Here is a 16,889-nt window from a genome sequence, read left to right as displayed (position 1 = left end):
GTTTGTGGATGACCTTGCAAGGCGCCCGCAAAGATGCTCGCTCCAAGCAGTTGAGGTTTTCCCTACATTGGAGGAATTTCACGTTGCTACGCGAATGAAGTCGCTATGGATCGAGCCAGAAAGGACATTGGGTTCGAGGTGGAGAATTGACGAAGAGTGAGTATATCTGATGCTCCTTACATTCTTCCACAGACCCGTGCCGGCGGTCAATGAGGCTGACAGGTGCTCCAGCACACGATTTTGGCGTAGTTCAGATGTGTTACATGAACCATCGCAAATTGATCAATTGAATTTCGAGCGATGGGTCGACAAGTATTTAACATACGATCGAAAGTGGGTTGCAAGGAATACGGCAATCGGCAAGCCTTTTGTCATCGCAAATTGTGGAGCAAGCAGATTTTCGTTGAAGCCCGTGGATCGCGATCTCTTCAAATCCCACCTCTTGTGCCGAGAGCGGAATCTCACGAAGCGCCCCATCGTAATATCTCCATCACTGCCTGCCGCACCCGCAGCGGGACCTCATGTCCGAAAGAAGCTCAAAATGAGAGCATCCAAAGTTCAAACGATGGATGCAGAATTCGCTCTTTTCTGAACCAGAGATCGCGTTTGGAGAAATCAAGTCCAACATGATGTCGGTCCTCGCAGACTTACTAGAGCTCATCGTGAGCGTTTGGAGCCGCATCAAATGAGTCAGCACAGGCAAAGGACGAAGCTTGACCAGGGTCACCGCTCCTCTTGGCCGCCACTTTCGGCCAAGGGCACAGTGGTCGATAGACGACCGGTTCTCCGGCAGAAGTTGGCACGCTCTGAGCATCCAGAACTTCTGGAGCAACGTTTTCCTCCACCCAGCGGACAAGGCTTTCCAGAGCGCGTAACGGAGCTGGACCAGGACCACCAGCACAGTGAGCAACGCCAGGAGCCTCGAAGAATCGATAGAAGTCTCGAACGTCTGGTGAAATGGCGGTGACACGATCGTAGTATGTCGAGGTTCCATTCGGCATGATCAACGTATCTGCAAGGCCGTGCCACGAGACAATCTTGCCGCCCTTCTTCTGGAAAGGTCGCAGATCAGGGTCGCTGGTGTCCATTTGCGAGAAATATTCCTCGCGCGAAGCGCGCAGGATGTCGAGGTATGACTCCTCGGTGATACTCCCGACATCGAAGTCTTCGTCCTTGATAATGAGTTGCCGGATCCAGTCGGCGCTGATGGGAAAAGGATCGCCTTTACAATTCTTGTTATCGGTATCGCAGATGGTGTTCACTAATCCTTTTCCGAGCTCCGAATTGTAGAGTGTCGTCTCGCGCGTAAGACCTGATGAGGAATCAGTCGAATACACAGTCGATGTCTTAACATGTCACGATGCAAGATGCTCACCGAACCACACGGGTTTGCCGTTGGCGTCACTTGGACCAGTCCACGCTGCATTCGCGATCTCTGCCGCAGCACTCGTGATCGTCCTCTTATCTCCCTCGCAGTCATACTTCTGCCCGACAACAGAGGTAGCATTGAATTTGCACAATCCAGGCGCGCTGACAAGTCCATCTACAACCCCATCGAGCCCATCACAAGCCTCGATAGCCGCCTTCGTGATGGCCTTCAGCTCACAAGGCGGCGGATAATACCCCAACCTCTTCATAACCAGCTGCGCCCAAAACTCAACAACCAAAAAGGTGGTCCAATTAATCGCCGGCGCCGCCGCCAAAACTCCATCAAACGCCCCCGGGAATTTCTGCGCCAACATCATCCCCTGCCGACCCCCCGTCGAGCACCCATGCCAATACGAAAACCTCGCTTCCTCGCCGTAATACGCCTTCACCACTGCCTTGCCCACCACCGCAAGTTCCCCCAACGCCCGGCTCGCGAAATTCTCCAGCCAAACCCGATTCACCTCTCCCTTGGCCCGCAATGACCAGTTCTTGGAACTGTACACCACTTCGTCGCGAGTGCCGTAGATGTTCCTTCCAGCATCCGTGCTCGCGCTAGCATAGCCCAGCGATACGACTGGGGAGAGCTGTACCGGATCACCTGCTTTCCAGCCTCCGCCGCCCTGGCCTAGGAAGCGCCCCGTCCATTTTGCGCGTGTGAGAGGCAGCCAGACTGTGAGGGTGACGCTGTCGTTTTGTCCTGGGTGGGTGTAAAGGATCGTCACGTTGCAGAAGTCGATCGTGCTGGAGGGGTCGTAGATTAGTGGAGGGATTATCCAGGATTGGGCTTTCGCTGTGAGATTGTGAACGGGTGTGGCGAGGAGGGTAGTTATCTGGAGGTCTGGGAAGGATGGGAGAGCCAGGTCAGTGGGATTGCAAGAGAGTGTTATTGCTGTTGCTGTTGTGGATCCGATGAATTGAGTGCCGACGAGGCATAGAATGGCCAGGAGTCTGTTCTGGAGATACATGACTGCTAAGTCCCAAATTATCTTCTCTTAGCAATAGAAAAAAGAGAATGTCAGGTTTAATTCGTGTTGCGAACCAACGTCGAGATCAATACATGTAGTTCATGTCGAACGGTGGGGCCAATGACCTAGGTGAGCACTGATCGCGACGCTCATTCTCGGCTTCTGGACACTTCTGGATCCGCGATTGGAGTATGAGACGACTAGGGTTGCATGGACCAGCACTAATCGCGGCGCTCATTCTCGGCTTCTGGATACTTCTGGATCCGCGGATTCAATTGGAGTATGAGGCGACTAAGGTTACATGGACCAGCACATAATTACTTCGGTGATCATCACGGTCCAAATGAAATGGTGTGGAAGCACGGGATTCTTCGGCCCGAGTTCTATGTGCTTATCCGGATGGATGTAGTGGCATGGAACTAGTGCATTACGAAGCAACAGGAATCTCTTCACTTCAGACTTTTGAAGCATGATTATACAGGTATACTTCCAAAAACGCTAAATAAAGACATTACACATGATGATTTAGTGCTGCAACATCGGAAGTTCTCTGATACTCTTCGCAAGATGTGGCGTTGAAGGCGAGGTAGCGCCATGTTGCTTCTTCAGTGCTGCTGCAAAATCCTTTTCAGTTTGTTTTCGATCTTCGATCAGATCTCATCCAAGGGAATTGTTCATCGTCCCTCTAAGCCTTGGTGGCCTGGTCGACCTGTTTCTTGGCCTCGCCGGCAACCTCTTGAGCCTTGTCCCGGGCCTGAGCACCGAGCTTGGCGGCCTCGTTCTGAGCTTGCTCGCCTTTGATCTGAGCGTCCTTGGCAGCGAAGCCAGCGGACTCCTTGAGCTTGGAAGCGGCGTTCTCTGTGAAAAAAGAGCATCGTCAGCGCCATGTGCTGAAGCAGTCTGATTTGGGTTGACAGGATGGTTGTGTCGATAATGGCACTACATACCGGCAGCCTCGATGGTCGGAAGGACGACCTTCTGTGAGACGGTCTTGTCGGCGGTCTTGATGGCGTCGGCAGCGGACTCGGTGACGGACTTCTGGACGCGCACCGAAGTGCTGAACAGGCGGGCGTTGCGGACGAAAGCTTGACGGTACATGATGACGGTTGTTGGTGGTATGAGGGAGATTGTTGAGTGATGAGATTGTGTAACCGTGTTGATTGAATTATAGATGTAGGAAGGAAGGTGGTCGGTAGAAGAGGAATTATATGTATCCAACAACAGGATCGTTGTCTGCAAAGACGAGCTCTGTGTCTCACAAGCTGCATCTCATGCGCCCTACGTCATCGTTACAAGCTTTCTGTAAGGTTCGGATGGTGAAATGTGCCCCGAGCTTCAGCGCCTTGATGATGATGGAAGGCGGAAACGCCAATGCGGTGCGACACGTGCACGGGGACTTCCGCTGGACATATTCGCCGAGATCGACCATCTCGAAACGACCTCACCGAGACTTGCGTCCATGATCCTATCGGCTCGTCTTCCAATACCGCGAATGGACCACGTCGGCACTTCAATACGGCTTGTGCAACTTCATTCCTCGAAATACAAGCGAGGATTACTGTGGTCGGCCACGAGCTGTCCGGAATGCCTCCCGAACAGGTTTGCTGACGCTGGCGCGTAAACGATGCAAGGTAGAGATACTTCTCCCTGTGCTTCAAGTATCGAGACTTGCTTCGCAAAGCCTCAGAAGATAATCCTTGGGCCCGCGATGAGCGATGGGTCGCTTCCATGATGTCAAGTAATCAACAAATTCAAAATCTCATTTAATACTAGCACAGCTTGTTCGGGTTCATTGCTCAGCCCGTGGATCCACTGAAAAGACAGCCACGTCTGAATATCTTACCACGATGACCACAGAGAAAACGCGTGCATGTGATAGTGTATGAATTTCACAGGGATTTGTCGATGAATGGCAATTGGCTTTCCGGATGACGCTGGCGCTTAGAACACAGTATTCAGAAGTCAGCTTGTAACAATGAATGTTCTTGGAACGTCCTATTGCGCTCTCGTGTCAGCGGCTGTATATCGATCTGATGAGGTGTTCTCAAGGAGATGGTATCTGCAAAGCAACGCATCAATGCGTCCAGTGAGGCTCCAAACCCAGGATCCCTCGCCATGTAGTGTGACAGTCTCGATCACGTTGTGCTTGCTCCCTCAGGCCGGACGTTACACAAGCGCATAAAATTCCTTTGATTTCACCGATGGGTCGCAGCCGATAAGGTGGTAATCTTGCTTTCATTGCAAACGCTGCTTGCAATTGTTCTACTAACAACGATTCCGTCACCAATTGGCGCATAAAATGCCACTAGAGCCGTTCAGCTGCAACCACAACGCCCGTATGCCTGGCAGTGATGACCCGCTACCGCCGTACACCTGCTACGATGAGCGCACCATATCACGAAGCGATAATAATTTGAGCCCCGATGAGCGATGTGAGGCAGCAAGCTGGCGTCGATTTGCGGGAACTCCTGCCCATCTCTTCGCCCGGGAATGGTGGGAACAGGCACGCATACTGCAAGGCGATGATCGAAATACTAGCCAAATACGTTTCGATTCCGCAGAAGCTGAACGTTCCTGATATCCGGAGAGAGAGAAGAGTAAGGCGCAGAACAATGTGATCGCGCGCTGGAAAGAGCGAGGCATCTGGTCGTCATCATGGGGCGGACCCTGGCCCGTGATTGGGAATCCTCTCAGACATTCTTTCATCGAGCCAGAACCAGGCTCGACCTGGCTGCCTATTCAACACCACCCAGCGCTCGTTCATGGCGGGGCGGGACAGGTTATGGAATCATTCAAAAATTCCTGTCGCAAGCACCATGAGCAATCTATGGAACTAAACGGGAGCCCACACATCTATCCAGAGGGATCGCGCCCCTTCCAAATGTTTCTCGCTGAGGTGGAACGAAAGCGCGAGACAGTGCTTAGGGATCAAGAGCTCTGTCGGCGCAGACACGGTCTCGAACTCGACGAGAGCGAGCTCAATCCCGAGGAAATTGTGCAGGAATCCTGGCGCGAGGACAAACTCTGGTCGCCAGCCTGGATCGACCTTCCAGGAGGCATATGGCCCCATGAAAAGCCAGATAAATCATGGGAACGACTCAGGAATGGCGCTGGGTGGAAAGAAATTACTGTGATAATGCCGGACGGCTCGCAACATATTGCTGAAACCATCTTCGGTGGCGACATCGATCTCAGCGGCAAGCTTCCACACGACTTTACGAGATCGTCCAACGAAAGTGGGTCAAGCAACACTGAAGCAGATCGCACGACCATCGTGCCAGACGCAGAGACCTACCAGAAGGCGAAATGGGCAGGAGGAGAGACAGGGAGGTTGTTAGGAGATGCTCGATCGATCCATCAATACCCCTGGGTGCTACAGCAGCAGCAGCAGGCGCAGCAGGCCAGTGAAAGCCAAAAAGAAAAGGGGCCGACGACCGGAAATCTTTCCGATTATGATACCTAATGAAAGGACAAGTTTCCCATAATCCCACCAGATCCTACGAGCGAGCAACGATCCACGTTTCCTCCTCCCCCTCTTCTTCTTCTTCTTCTTCTTCTTCTCTTCCCTCGCGACTTCCTACCCAAAATTCCCTCCGACACTACTACGCCGCTCACGCACGCATCCCTCTACCCGAACAACGCCCGAACGACGCCCTGCGTCTCCGGCGGGAGTCCCGCCAAAAGGACATGGGCGTCAAGGCCGGCCATGGCGATGAGTTTCTTGCCGGCCTCGACGGCGCGCTGGGCGGAGGCGCCTTGGAGGGTTTCGGCCTCGAGGGCTTGGGCGATGTGGGTGAAGCATTGGGAGGCCTTGGCGAGGACGGCGGGGTTTTGACTGTGGGGTGGAAAAAGGAAGATAGGTTAGCAAAGAGTACATATAGATCATGATGGAATGGGTCCGGGCGGGAGGGAGAGTGGAATAGGGGGGAGGGAAAAGGAAAGCGGAAAAGGGAAAGGGTGACATACTCGTCGATCAATCCCGCGAGGAAACCATACGCGAAAGGCGCGGCCTCCTCGTCGTTCACCACGGGGAGCGTGTCGACCCAGGCGTTCACGCACTCCTGCACATTCTCCACCTTGGAGCGGTTGAAGTGGAGGACCTTGGCGATACTTGCGCAGGCGTTCTCGGTCGCAAAGACGTCGTCTTCGCTGCGGGCGTCCGGTCTGGCGACGACGCTGAAGAGGATGGGGAGAGATCCAGCGGCGAATTCCGCCCAGGGCTCGCCGCCCTTGTGCGCGGCCACACCGGCGCCGTAGCAGGCGGCTTGACGGTTGGCGGGGGCATCATCGCGCATGCCGGTGACGAGCGGCTGGACGATATGCGTGTGGTAGTGCCAGGAGGCCGGACCGCAGAACTCGAGGACGTCGTCGAGGATGCAGAGGGCCCATTGGCGCTGGGTGGGGTCGTCGGGGGAGGCGACGAAGTGGGCGTAGTAGCTCAACAGGCGCTCCCAGTGGGGAAGGAAGGAGGTGGACTGGTGCTTGAAGAGGGTGTGGAAGGCCTTGTTCATGTCGGAGAGGAGGGTCTGATCGTCCTCGACGGCGAATTCGAAGGCTTCGGAGGGCTCCTCGCCGTCATCGCGCTCGGCGGCCTCCTGGGCGCGCTCGGTCACACGGGTCTGGTAGTCCTTCAGGACGGTCTCAGCGGAGGTGATGAAAGTGGACATGTGCTCGTTGGACATGCAGTCCTTGCCAGAGACTTCCACAGACTCGTAGAAACATTGGTACATCTCCGCCAGGGTCTCAATGGCGGGCTCCGTCTCAAGGACTTCGAGAACCTTCTCAATCGTGCCCTTCCACAGGTTTGCATATTCGGCACTGCCAACCCCGTACGCAACTTTGTATGAGTTGAGTAGTTGGGGGACGGCTTTGGCTGCAGCGACGCGTACTGGGTCGTGGAAGAAGAACGCCAAGCTGGGCAGAGCAACAGTCTCCATAGCTTCTAGGACATAGGGCGCGAATCCGGCGTCCAAGTTTTGTGCGTAGACGGAGATGAGCTCGATGGCCATGAACTTGTCATCAAGTGTGCTGGTCTTGATACCGATGTATTTGCCCTTGAGAGCCACAAGGTCCCAGCCTTCTTCCTGTTCGATCTGTGCAACGTTCTCGGCATCATCGAGCAGCTGGATATCAGCCTTGGCCTGTGCAAGCTTCATCAAAGGGGGCATGACGGTCTGAAGGTAAGGGACGAAGTCCTGACCAAGAACGCGGCACATACGTCCCCAACAGTGGAGCAGGTAGCTGGATTGCGGGTCATCGTCGTCGACGATTCCCTGTTGCACTGCGCCCAAAATGCCAACGAGCTGGGTAGCATCCTGGCCCATACGTTCTTTGCCAACAGCAAGAGCAATGAGTGTAGCACATTCCATCGCTTTGGCGCGGAGTAGGCGAGTTTCTTTCTCGTTGGGCTGCTGCAAGACGCTGAATAGAGCAGGCATGAGATCAGGGTACCATTTCCCGAAAGTGCTTTCAGCCGAATCAGCAACAGTGGCGATGGTCGACAGAGCCTGTTCCTGCACGAAGCGCTTCTCGCTGGCGAGCAATCGCATGAGGTTGGAAAGAAGTGAGTCAAGATAAGGCTCCAGAATCTCCTTCTCGGCCTCCTCACAAAAGTTGACCAACGCCGCAGCGGCGTGAGATTGCACACGAGGCTCGGGTGCTTGGAGGATACTGATCAAAGCCGGAAGAACGACTTGATGCCACTTGGTCTGCATGGTTCCCTTGAAGTCGGTAGACATCTGACCGAGCGCGTTGCAAGCAGCCCACCGAACGCGAGGATGAGGGTCCTCGAGGGAAGGCATCAAAAGGCGGAGTACGCTCTCCAATTCTGCCTCCATCAGATCTTGGCAACCCTCGGAAATGGCAGAGATGCACATCAAGGCTGCGTGCTTGTCACGCCAGCTACCCGTCTCCAACATACGCGGAAGCCAAATAAAGGTGGGCGGAAGCAGATCTTTGCCACCAATCTTGTTAGCCAGACGATCCATGACTTGCTCACCAGCAACATGGTTGGTGTCGGTCTCGTCAAAGTCGATGTCCTCCGCCGCGAGCCATTCCTCCGCATCCTCGTCATCAGCACCGACTTCGGCCATGAACGCCAAACACTGTGTCACCATGTCCGTCACGTAATCCTTGTCGCTCTTACACATCTTGGGACTGAAGTCTGCGAATGTTGCCATGAGCTCCATGGCGTTCTGACGCGCCGGGTCCTCTAATTGTTTATCCTGGATCATCTTGATGCATACACCAACAAGCGCCGAGAAAGAGCTCTTGAACATCTTTGTCGAAGTCTCTGCGAGATCAATGATCGCTGCGAGCGCACGAGAGAGCTGCTCGGAGTTCTCCTCTTCGTGCAAGGGAACGAGCGTGTTGAGGATAGACGGGATAAGCACCTGGTATTTCGGCTGAGCCTTCTTCGAGAGCGATTGGAAGAAAGAGGAGAAGGCCAGCATGGTGGCGATCCGCACATCAACCGAATCATCGTTCAGACCGCGCTGGAAGACCTCCAAGATGATGTTCTCGTGTTGTTTTTCAATAATGCCAGGTGTTTGCTCAAAGATGCGGAATGCTGACTCCCGGAGGGTAACATCGGGAGACTGGCTCGCTTGGTAGAGCGCACTGAGCAAATCTGCCCAATTCTCTCGCGAGCCATCAGCTGCAAGAACTTCATTGTCTGTGTATTGTCTCGCAAGCTCCGCCACCGCATCCGCAATCTTGTGTCGAATCGGCTTGACCGTCTCTCGGACGTAGGCCTCCAGTAGACGCGTACGGATCTCGGTCTGCGTTTGAAGGTTCAGGTGCAGGAACAGCTCCTTGCTAGGAGCAGTGCCCGCGGTGTCTTTGATGGTGCGGGTCGAAAGGCGGCGGAAGAGTACAGCGGAGAAAGATCGTGCCTGGAATCGTCACTCAGTAATCTTGCAAAGTGTAGAACCGCGTGGCTGACAGCGGATGGTCCTCCTCGCATGATAGACTTACACCTTCATCGTTTGATCCGCCGAGTTGCTCTACCAGTCCCAGCAGCAGCACATCGGGTCGGGTATTAACCCATTCGTTGTTGAGATTGGTCTCCGCCTGGGTGCGGACGGTGTTGTCTGGAGATTGCAGGCCTTGAAGCAATTGCGTCAAGGCGCTGTGAACATCAGACGATAGGACCGACATGATGCCGGGTTTTGGACCGTCGTGCGCAAACCAAATGCCGGTCGCGTCGATCCAGAGAGTCGGTGTAAGATGCAGAGGATGTTTTGTTGTTGTGCAGACCTGCAACCGAGAGGCCTACCTGACAGAATATAGTGTTTCCAGTGGTGGGGGAAATTTATCGGATTGCGTCGACGGTGCTTTCCGATTCGGCGGCAAAAACCAGGGCCCTCAATTAATAGATCCACGGCCGGATCCGTTTCTCACCCCAAGCGGAAGATCCCAAGGAACAGTAAGACGTCAGATAGAATGTCAAATTTTATGACGAGGAAGATTTATTCAGGTTTGATATTCAGTATACACTCCGACTGCTCAAATTCCATTCAACGACGAAGAGAGACAGCTCAAGCCGGCAACGTAGACGGGTACCTACCTGTATGCGTATTGAGCCCTGGGGTGCAGCAGATTTCGGGGAAATTTTTCCGCCCTGAACACGTCCCAGCTCTCCACCAAAGCGAGAACAGAAGTCCGGGTCCAATTTATTAACCATAGGTATCATCACACGGGAACGGTACCACTTTCTCAGCTGGCCCAGGGCTGCGGTCGAGGTGAGCATTGTCTCTTCCTCTTATTATTACAGTCAGCCCATTGTAATTCCCATCTATAGTGTACGGCATATAATAACCGCCTATTGATGACTTTCCTTCTAACCGCGCGGCTTCGACACTGATGATGAAACGGACCCTGCAGGCAAAACCCTCCCCCACCTCCAGACGAAATCCAATCGCCCGGATCAAAAACAACACAGCTTTTTTGCCCCGCGTTAGAAGAAGCATTCCAGAGGGAGAAGTTTCAACAACCCTAACGGCATTTCCATTGTGTCCTTTATTATCCTTGGTCTCCAGGGCTTGCAAGATCGTTCGCCACAATGCTCACCAGCTGTATTATCATACTACAGTATATAATGATAAGTTGGAAACGGATGGTCAATGACTCAAATGATGAGGGTTCGGTAGGCTCTTGGATTATGATGACTGTCGCGTTGGGAATGCTCATGGAGGCGATCCCAGACCGCATTCAACAGGTGGGAAAACCCGGAGGCAACCCAGGGTCAGCCCAATCTTTGCTGGGCTGTAGGACCATATCCTCTACAGACATTCACCTCAAAAGAGAATGGAGAAGAAAAATAGAAGATTCAATGCGATCATCCAGCAACGACTTCGTGGGCCGGGAAGAATCTCTCGAATCTGGTGGTTTTCGTAATACCTCTATCCGCATCGTGGAGAAAAGTCTTTCTTTGCAACTTGTTCCTCGTTCAAATGACAACACAACACACAAAAGACAACTGCCCTTTGGGGAAAAAAGAAAGAGAAAAGTTACACATGTCTCTCTCTACTCATTCTCTCTCTACTCAAAGAGAGCCTTCTGCCAATACGTACACCGGTAGTTATTGTAAGGATCATTGGCCTGCTTGAAACTCGTCGAGTTCAAAATCTGGACGGAGCTGTTCCGCCCATAGACGGGGAACCAGGGCGCGTTAGGTTTGCCGAGGAAGTAATTCGGCGAGCCCGCCTTGAGCGCAAAGCTGGCGATGTATTGCTGCATGGCGAGGGCGACGGGGACGGAGGGGACGTCGTTCCCGTTGTAGAAGGTCGAGGAGATGTCGTTGCCGTGGATGCCCGGCGGGATGGCGAACTCGTACGAGTAGGTCTGGTTGCCGAAGGCCTTGGCCAGGTAGACGGTGTTGCAGTTGAAGATGCCCTCGGAGATGGCCTTGATCACGCGGCCGATGATGTCCGTGTAGCCCTGCTTGCCCGAGTAGTCGGCCGGGTACATGGTGTTCATGATGTAGTCGACGGTGTCCGGGAAGGCGCCGAGGTTGGGGAGGAGTTTGATGAGTTCGGAGCGGAAGACTTCGTCGTTGTTGATGTAGTAAGGAGTGAAAAGGATGCCCTGGAGGAAGAATGTCACGTTAGTGGATGTCAGGGAGAGGATCGAAATGTCATTGACCACGGCCAAGACTCACCTCGTTGGAGTTGTGTCCGGTCATGACCTTGACGTTCTTATAGAATTGTCCCTTGGAGAGCAATTGACCCGGACTCTGAGGTGCAATAACACCGTCCACGACCGGACCGAAAGTGAAAGTACCGTATGACGAATTCTGAATCTGCTGCAGGTTGGCGGACTGCAGACGACCGTACGGGAGAGCCTGCAATTGAGCAAAGTTGGAAACGCCCGCGAGACGCAAGAAGTCATTGTAGAAAGCCTCCTGCTGGTGGTTGGAGAGGATGGGAGCAAAAGCCGGAGACTGCAGCACGGCGTTTTGGAACTGAATGTCGCTGCGACCACCGAAGGCGGTGATTTGGTGCATGATGGAGCCGGCGCCGGCAGACTCGCCGAAGACGGTCACCTGGTATTTTCGTCAGCAGAGACATTCTCCATAATTTTGCAGGAGCATAAAATACTTACGCGCTTCGGGTCACCTCCAAACTTAGCAATGTTATCCTGAACCCACTTAAGGGCAAGGCGTTGATCATAAAGACCGGCATTGGCGATACCTCCGTCACCCTGGAAAGTTGGGCCTGAGAGCCAACCAAAGGCTCCGATGCGGTAGTTCATGGCGACATACTAATTGCGAGTAATGATCAGCATAAGGGCATCCACCATATGTCAGATTCTGTATCGCCCAACCTACCACAACACCTGCATCACCTTTGCCTTGGCTGCGTGAGATTAAGCCAGCAGGGCTACCATATTGAGTCTTTGAGCCGAAAGTGTATCCACCACCGTAGATCCAGACGAGGACTGAAAACGAGGGGATCAAATTAGTAAAATCTCCAGTGAAAACAGTCGCGTCCTTTCAACGCGGACAACTCGGACAGGATCCTCGCAGATGCTCTAACATACCGGGAGCGCCAGTGTTGCCGGTCGTATTGGCCTTGTCGAAGATCGCCTTGGGAGTAACAACATCCAAGAACAGGCAGTCCTCCGGAGTGCCCGCATCAGAGGGATTCGACGGGCCACCCGGCGGCGGCACATTGAAGCTATCACGGGTGAAATTGCGCTGACCGCCAAGGTAGGCACCGATGAAAGGGTACGCAGCGGAGAGCCAGTTGGGCAGACCGGAGGGACAAGCGCCGTTCTTGTCGCTGCCGTTGGTGAGGGTGCGGTTGGTTGAGGGCGCGACGGGGGCTTTGAAGCGTAGCTTTCCGACCGGAGGAGCGGCGTAGCGGATGTTGCTGAAGGTGTAGAGCTTGCCGGTGGAGTTGTAGTCGATGGCCTGGTGGAGGGCATATGAGAGGTCGACAGTGGGGAGCGTTTGGGCGTTGATGAGAGTGGCGCTCGCGAGGAGCAGGGCCGTGGAGGCCCCGATCATGTTGGTGAACATTGCGGATCGCGAATGGAGGCGCGGAGGGATTGGGAGACGCCTTGGTTGAAGGAACGGTGGAGGCGACGATGGCCACGAAAGGAAGAGAGACGTGTGAAGTATTATACTTCTTCTTACTGTGATCAGATATCAACTCATTACTGCACGGTATCCACTTGATGGAAGGGAATTAAGGTTGATCGTCTATGCCGCTACCTCGGCAGTCTAGTGCGTGTTGGAACATGATCGCGAACGCTGTTCGCACATATATGACACTCTTCTTGCCACAGCATGACGATGCGGCATTGCCCTGTCCGTTCAAAGTTCGCGTGGACGATCCACGACTGGCATCATCAAAAAGGTTCCAATGCCGCACTGCCAGGAAATGACAGTCTGGGGTGGTGGTGGAATCGGGAATAGCTCGAGACGAAGTGCGGAGATGTCGGCATAGTGGCTTTTCCTTAGCTCGAACATCTCTCGATTATTACTACTCTACGGTTGCCTTGGGCTGATGCGAAATGTCCGGTACCTGCTTCCAATGGCTCCCGTCTCTAATCCTCTGATCTCTCCTAGAATAAGGTCTCATCACTATCGGAGAGAGGGCGAAGACTTTGACACACGTAGTCTGGGACCGTATCGATCCACTTCGTCAGTCATCAGGGAAGCTCGTTGCATGTTTGACTGATTCAACGAGTCACAAGGAGAGGGCTGACTCTCAAATTTTACAAAGGAACAAGCACAGTGCGGACTGGGGTAGCAAAGTTCGCGGGCATGGAAAATGTGCCGAAACCGAGTAGGGGATTCTTCCGCGACAACATCGTACATCGTTTAACAATAGTTCCGGCGGCGGGCATCTTTCACATGTTATTATTCGCCGTCCATGGGTGTGCCTTGCATCATGACATTCGCAAGACATCGTGATCGCGCGCAGTACATGAGAATGGATCACAGGTGATATCACTGGGCTTCGTCATCGCTTCATGATGGGAGGATCGTTGCGTAACTGTGAAGAGTCCCACGAGTCAAGTTCGAGGCATCATCGCGCCAGAATTGTCGACACTCATTCGCGTCTCTCATCCAATGAACCTCACGTCCATCACAGCATGATGCACAACGATACTGCAGATTTTAGAAACATCATTTCAGAAAACAAGCGGCTTTTCTACTCGATAGTATCTCATGGTGGGAACCCCACATAGCAAAAATCTCCCAGAAACTCCGATGTCCTTGTTCACTCAAAAGCATCACATAACGTATAGCAAGTTCGTATCTGGTTTCCCTCAGTTAGCATGTGTTGGATTCTTGAAAGCGATGTGGCAGTGGGAAGGGAGGATTGGGAAGAACATGTGAGGGAGAATCTTACCAAGAGGATGACTGCAGCTCAATTGCGGTTTCTGGTCGTAGCGGCCTTCCAACTCGTCGCGGATGCTGTTGAGCAGCTCCACGTAGCTCTGTTGAGGAGACTTCTTGAGCGCGGTAATGAACGCCCAGGACATGGCGCCAGTGGCTTGACCCGAAATGTTGGCATCGGCCCTGTAAAGACGAACTTGTCAGTATCGCGCTCATACACATCTAAGCAGATCTTGAGATGGTCGCCCCACTAAGACTGCTCGCGGACTGCAAACACGGAGGCACTTACGAAGTCTGACTGTCTTTGCTTCCACTCCACATGATGACATCTGCCGGGCTCGTCTTGGTGACCAGGTTGCGCTGGTAAGCATCATCACCGCTGGTGGCCTTTTTGAAAAAGTTCATCGCCGTCGATGCCATACCGCCAATATCGCCTTTCGCGTATGACGTGACAAGACCAAGCAGACCCTGACCAGCTTCCTTGGCAAGGTTGGGCTCCTTGAGCACACCTTGAGTGGAGTAGATGTATGGAAGATCGAGGGCGGATCCAGAGTGGCAAGAGTCGAAGATTGCAGTGAGACGGACACCTGGTCGGAGGCTTCGGACCCTGTCGTAGGAGAAGAAAACAAATTAGCGATGGGCGTCGGGATCACGAGGAAGGGGGGCAGTTCTTACATGATGTTGTGCATGTCGTCGTCAACGATGTGACCAGCCTCCCGGAAGTCAACAGGATAGATGACTTCATCGTATCCATCCTCTTCGTCACCGTCGAGATCAGGAGTCTGACCACCGTGACCAGAATAGTGGAAGAATAGCGAATCGTTCGGCTGGGCGTCCTTTACCAACCAATGCATTGCGCGGATGATGTTGGCCTTAGTCGGCTGGCTCATAGGTGCTTGCTGGTCATCGGTCAAGATGACCATGTCCTCGCGTTTATATCCAAAGTGTCCGTTCAAGAATCCCGACATGTTCTTGACATCGTTGATACATCCACGAAGCTGTCCTCGCTGGTTGAAATAGTTGATGCCGATCAATAGTGCCTTTCTTCGACCTGTACAATTGGAGTATTGGTATGTGTAACTATTTGGAGCGCCGTTGCCGAAGTTTTGCTGTTGTTGCGGTGGTGGAGGCGCGTGTAGAGCTACTCGTTTGTCAGAAAAGAAGTCTTCACGTGATGGTCACAGATCGCGTACGTTGTTGTTGTGGCGGTCCACCTGGGTTTGGCTGACCATAGCCGAAGTTCCCTTGCGGTGGTCCTTGTTGATAGCCCTGATTGTATTGCTGTGGCGGAGGTCCACCATAGCCTTGGTTGTACTGTTGAGGAGGCGGCGGTCCACCATAGCCACTATGAGAACACTGTCAGCGCATGTGGATGGCAGAACCTGGACGATGTGATGACCCACCCGTATTGCTGAGGAGGAGGGTATTGTCCAGGCGGAGGACCACCTTGCGGAGGATAGCCCGGGTAGTGGCTGCCGCCTTGCTGTCCAGGATAGTATGACATGATGACTGTCGATCTCGTGGGCGGAGTTTGTCGATGGGCCGTGACGCAACGCACCGCGCCCTGTCAATGAAGATACTGTTGCAATCCGGCGGGGTAGGAGGGGATGATGAAATAGGTCGCGTAGATCGGAAAGAAAGATCGGAAGAGATTCGAGGCCGAATAGTGTCTTCCAAGGATAGATAAGAGGCACGAGACTGTCACTCGTGAAGAGTGGTGAGATTGCGATCGATTTGTTCTCGGCGAGTACTATAGCAGCAATAGCTTGGGCGGTTCAAGTCACCCGCCTCGGTGGGGCGCGGAATCCTATGCAAAAGAGGGTCTGTCCACTCCGCGGGCAATACTGGGCTTTGCTGGGCTTTGCTGGGCGAATCTTTGGCGGGCGAACGTGTTGGTAGGCAAATTTTCGGGGCAAGTCCGGCCGGAGCTCTGCCCCGCACAGTGTTGCTTGCCGAAGCCTATCGATAACACTCGGCAAATGGCCTTCGGACTGGTGAGCACGGTAGGGTTGTTCACGACGATGACAATGAGGATGAGGATTGGTAACTTGGCCCAACCAAGGGATGTATTCAACCACTTCGTTTTGGATAATGTGATGAGACGAATTGTGTCGAGAGTGGTGATGATTGTACGTATGGGAGGTGTGGATTGATTTCAGTCCGACTTCAATATTTTTGCCGAAGCTTCGGCGGTCTCCAAGTCTTGTTTCCTTGAGCATCTCGAAGCCAGCAACATCTTTACAAATGCGGTCAACATACGCCGTCCTTGAGCAAGCCACCACGAATATTTTGGTCTGAATCGCGCCCGAAATCCTACATCGACATCAAAAGGCATGGTGTACAGGAACATCTCAGCTCTGTTGCATATGCAAGACCATGAGTGACTGCGGGAGACACAGGGGCGTCGACTCGAGGGTCGTTTCCGGTAGGTTCCAATCAATCATCGACAAGTCATGAATACTCAATTAGCTCAAGTCAGCCTTGACGCAAATAATAAAGGTGCGTATTACGTGCTCTAGAATAGCATCCTCAGTCGCATTGGATAGAGTGAAGCGGTGCCCTCTTCATGCAACCCGTCATCACAGCGCATACTCCTGGCGATATGTGGGATGGTAGGCGGTGTTGTGATGATGTTGCAGGGTCAA

The 16,889-nt window shown here is 53.3% G+C and overlaps 6 protein-coding genes across 6 annotated transcripts; 1 reads left to right on the top strand and 5 right to left on the bottom strand.

Annotated features, from left to right (window-relative positions):
* Positions 1 to 650: 650 nt before the first annotated feature.
* K489DRAFT_387044 (tannase and feruloyl esterase) lies at positions 651 to 2,631 on the bottom strand (the record flags this gene model as incomplete). The annotated part of the gene is made up of 3 exons (XM_033606282.1): positions 651 to 1,312; positions 1,376 to 2,169; positions 2,486 to 2,631. The coding sequence occupies 3 exons, from the start codon at positions 2,629 to 2,631 to the stop codon at positions 651 to 653; spliced, it is 1,602 nt and encodes a 533-aa protein (XP_033461893.1).
* A 215-nt stretch (positions 2,632 to 2,846) lies between these two features.
* Positions 2,847 to 3,584, bottom strand: K489DRAFT_377382 (uncharacterized protein). Its single transcript, XM_033604143.1, has 2 exons — positions 3,341 to 3,584; positions 2,847 to 3,251 (listed from the first exon to the last, which is right to left on the bottom strand). The coding sequence occupies exons 1-2, from the start codon at positions 3,489 to 3,491 to the stop codon at positions 3,079 to 3,081; spliced, it is 324 nt and encodes a 107-aa protein (XP_033461892.1). The 5' UTR covers positions 3,492 to 3,584; the 3' UTR covers positions 2,847 to 3,078.
* A 1,690-nt stretch (positions 3,585 to 5,274) lies between these two features.
* On the top strand, positions 5,275 to 6,028 carry K489DRAFT_429210 (uncharacterized protein; the record flags this gene model as incomplete). The annotated part of the gene is made up of 1 exon (XM_033608365.1): positions 5,275 to 6,028. One exon carries the CDS (start codon positions 5,275 to 5,277, stop codon positions 5,854 to 5,856), a length of 582 nt encoding a protein of 193 aa, XP_033461891.1. The 3' UTR covers positions 5,857 to 6,028.
* Positions 5,830 to 9,863, bottom strand: K489DRAFT_377381 (ARM repeat-containing protein). Its single transcript, XM_033604142.1, has 3 exons — positions 9,369 to 9,863; positions 6,360 to 9,286; positions 5,830 to 6,228 (listed from the first exon to the last, which is right to left on the bottom strand). Exons 1-3 carry the CDS (start codon positions 9,549 to 9,551, stop codon positions 6,021 to 6,023), a joined length of 3,318 nt encoding a protein of 1,105 aa, XP_033461890.1. The 5' UTR covers positions 9,552 to 9,863; the 3' UTR covers positions 5,830 to 6,020.
* An 894-nt stretch (positions 9,864 to 10,757) lies between these two features.
* Positions 10,758 to 13,230, bottom strand: K489DRAFT_351827 (alpha/beta-hydrolase). Its single transcript, XM_033602457.1, has 5 exons — positions 12,435 to 13,230; positions 12,223 to 12,332; positions 11,997 to 12,155; positions 11,554 to 11,937; positions 10,758 to 11,480 (listed from the first exon to the last, which is right to left on the bottom strand). The coding sequence occupies exons 1-5, from the start codon at positions 12,913 to 12,915 to the stop codon at positions 10,935 to 10,937; spliced, it is 1,680 nt and encodes a 559-aa protein (XP_033461889.1). The 5' UTR covers positions 12,916 to 13,230; the 3' UTR covers positions 10,758 to 10,934.
* A 625-nt stretch (positions 13,231 to 13,855) lies between these two features.
* K489DRAFT_377379 (uncharacterized protein) lies at positions 13,856 to 16,187 on the bottom strand. The gene is made up of 6 exons (XM_033604141.1): positions 15,648 to 16,187; positions 15,438 to 15,589; positions 14,920 to 15,385; positions 14,534 to 14,851; positions 14,258 to 14,427; positions 13,856 to 14,164 (listed from the first exon to the last, which is right to left on the bottom strand). Exons 1-6 carry the CDS (start codon positions 15,746 to 15,748, stop codon positions 14,139 to 14,141), a joined length of 1,233 nt encoding a protein of 410 aa, XP_033461888.1. The 5' UTR covers positions 15,749 to 16,187; the 3' UTR covers positions 13,856 to 14,138.
* Between the last annotated feature and the right edge of the window lie 702 nt (positions 16,188 to 16,889).

The sequence above is a fragment of the Dissoconium aciculare genome (genome assembly GCF_010015565.1).
Source record: "Dissoconium aciculare CBS 342.82 unplaced genomic scaffold K489scaffold_3, whole genome shotgun sequence".
Lineage (NCBI taxonomy): Eukaryota > Fungi > Ascomycota > Dothideomycetes > Mycosphaerellales > Dissoconiaceae > Dissoconium > Dissoconium aciculare.
The sequence above is the reverse complement of the archived record's forward strand: the minus strand, read 5'-3'. Positions and strand labels throughout refer to the sequence as shown.